Source organism: Poecilia reticulata, linkage group LG21, assembly GCF_000633615.1.
Source record: "Poecilia reticulata strain Guanapo linkage group LG21, Guppy_female_1.0+MT, whole genome shotgun sequence".
Classification (NCBI taxonomy): Eukaryota; Metazoa; Chordata; class Actinopteri; order Cyprinodontiformes; family Poeciliidae; genus Poecilia; species Poecilia reticulata.
The window spans coordinates 23,774,862-23,776,753 of NC_024351.1; the positions used below are offsets into that span (position 1 = coordinate 23,774,862).

Genomic DNA, 1,892 nt, shown 5'->3' on the forward strand with positions numbered 1-1,892 from the left:
CTTTTAGGGGTGCGCAAAACTCCTAAAAAGCAAAACTTCCCTCTCCCTCGCTATTTTTTTTCTTAGTTAAAACTTTCTCACCATGTTATCTAGTCTTAGTGTAGACAGTTCATAGCAAAACACTGCATCCCTTTTTTATTTGAGATTACATTTAAGTCTAGCAGGRAAATGTGGGCGGGAACTTGCGTGGGTGACATCATGCTGCAACCCTGCCAGCATGCCTAGGTGGGCCCCATATGGGGAACAGAGGGCAGACCATATGGGTCCCATATTGGTTTGTCCGCGGGTTCCACGGTGGCCCCACATGGGTTTGCCCATTTAGGGCCCATGTAGGGGGGGCCACCGTGGAATCCACTGACAAACCCATATGGTCTGCCCTCCTTTCCCCCATATGGGGCCCACCTAGGCAAGGAGTCTAGTTTAAAATAACTTTATAGCTCATTTAAGAATATCGTGATGTATATCGTATGTCGTGATATGGCAAAAATATATCAGGATATTACATTTTTCTCATATCCCCCAGCCCTATATCACATGTAGTTACAAGAACTGTTTAGTTCTTTGCTAACATAACTGCAAATCAGTCAATCACATCGTAGTAACTCATAGCATTCAGGCATCTACGCTTGATGTAGTGAGCATCAGACTGAGGAAGAAAMAAGATTAGAGGGACTTGGTACATTGCATGGTTGTTGAGCTTTTCGGAAACTGAGGTTTTAATGCCCAAAGCGCTCTCAGGTTTACAGAGATGACAGAAAAGCAACCATAGCTCCAAAACAACCATGACGCTGAACAGTAGGTGACTGAGCAGTCCGCAAATCCACAGCGTAATGCTGGGCTGTGAACATGGAATGTGATACCTTAAAAGGAGGGAGTGTGGGAGGGTTAAACACGCTAATAGCAAAATATGTCTAATTAAGTGGCCGGTGATTAGTCTAGATCACATCTCCCCCCATGGTTCAGGACAACCTCTGATATATTATGGAAACAATAAAACACACTGTCTCCATAACGCTATCAGCTGCTCACCTGCTTGGACAGATACTGGCTGATCTGGTTGTGACTCTTCTCCACATGTCTGGATATGATGGCCAGAGATGACAGATTCACTTCTAGATTTTCCATCACTGGATCGAGAGCAAGCTCTAATGAAAACAAGCGCACGCGCTTTATGGACAGCTTCCTAAACGTGTAGACACTAAAAGCAAAGCGCGCGGGTCATCACGAGCTCCTGTAACAAAACACAAAAACACGTTTCCACTACTGCTATTAAAATCCACATGAGGTGAAGTATGACTGTTTCCGGGTGAACTTCCGTTCCTCCGCCCTCTCTCTGTGTCGCTTGTTGATGACGCACCGGATAGCGCGTCACCAGCAAGTTGAGCAGTTTGTTCTCTCCAGCCGTCCGCCAGCCGGGCTCACCTGCTGCCGCYTGCCGCTCTCCGCTGTCCTAGTTGGGGGTAGTAAATGCGGAACGCCGGAGGGCTCCGTGGCTCTCTGTAGAGTTGGAGTCTGTGAGCTTCTCACTGAGACTTTGAGAAGATTTTTCCTGTTGGAAGTAGACAACAGTGAGTCGCCTGCCCTGGTGACAGACCGCGGGAAAATGTCGTTACTTCCTGTCTAATGAAGTGTTGGCGCGACTTTGGTCTTGGAAATATCAACAAGGTACAGAGGAAAACTCAGGCAAGTAAGGCAGACATTCCAGGGATGGTTTTGGCTAATGTTTTACTGGAATTTTGGCTCAGTTCAGAAGGCTTAAGGATTTGTTTTGTGCTGTGCTGCGACCTTAGTTGCTAACTAATAATAATAATAATAATAATAATACATTTTATTTGTAGGCGCCTTTCTGGACACCCAAGGTCACCTGGACATAAAAACAAGCAAATTATAAA

General features: G+C 45.7%; 2 protein-coding genes across 3 annotated transcripts in view; one reads left to right on the plus strand and one right to left on the minus strand.

Moving 5' to 3' along the window:
• The window catches only part of mdn1 (midasin AAA ATPase 1), a 63,672-nt gene extending 62,376 nt beyond the window's left edge, over positions 1-1,296 (minus strand). The window contains exon 1 of the mRNA XM_008398484.2: positions 1,030-1,296. Coding sequence (XP_008396706.1) covers positions 1,030-1,125 — 96 coding nt within the window. The 5' untranslated portion in view covers positions 1,126-1,296. The remainder of the gene's footprint in view (positions 1-1,029) is intronic.
• Positions 1,297-1,383: 87 nt separating this feature from the next.
• The window catches only part of casp8ap2 (caspase 8 associated protein 2), a 12,389-nt gene continuing 11,880 nt past the window's right edge, over positions 1,384-1,892 (plus strand). Inside the window, exon 1 of one of the 2 annotated variants that reach the window (XM_017302240.1) lies at positions 1,384-1,683. The gene's annotated coding sequence lies outside the window, so the exon portion shown is untranslated. The remainder of the gene's footprint in view (positions 1,684-1,892) is intronic. The other variant, XM_017302241.1, reaches the window with a different exon arrangement.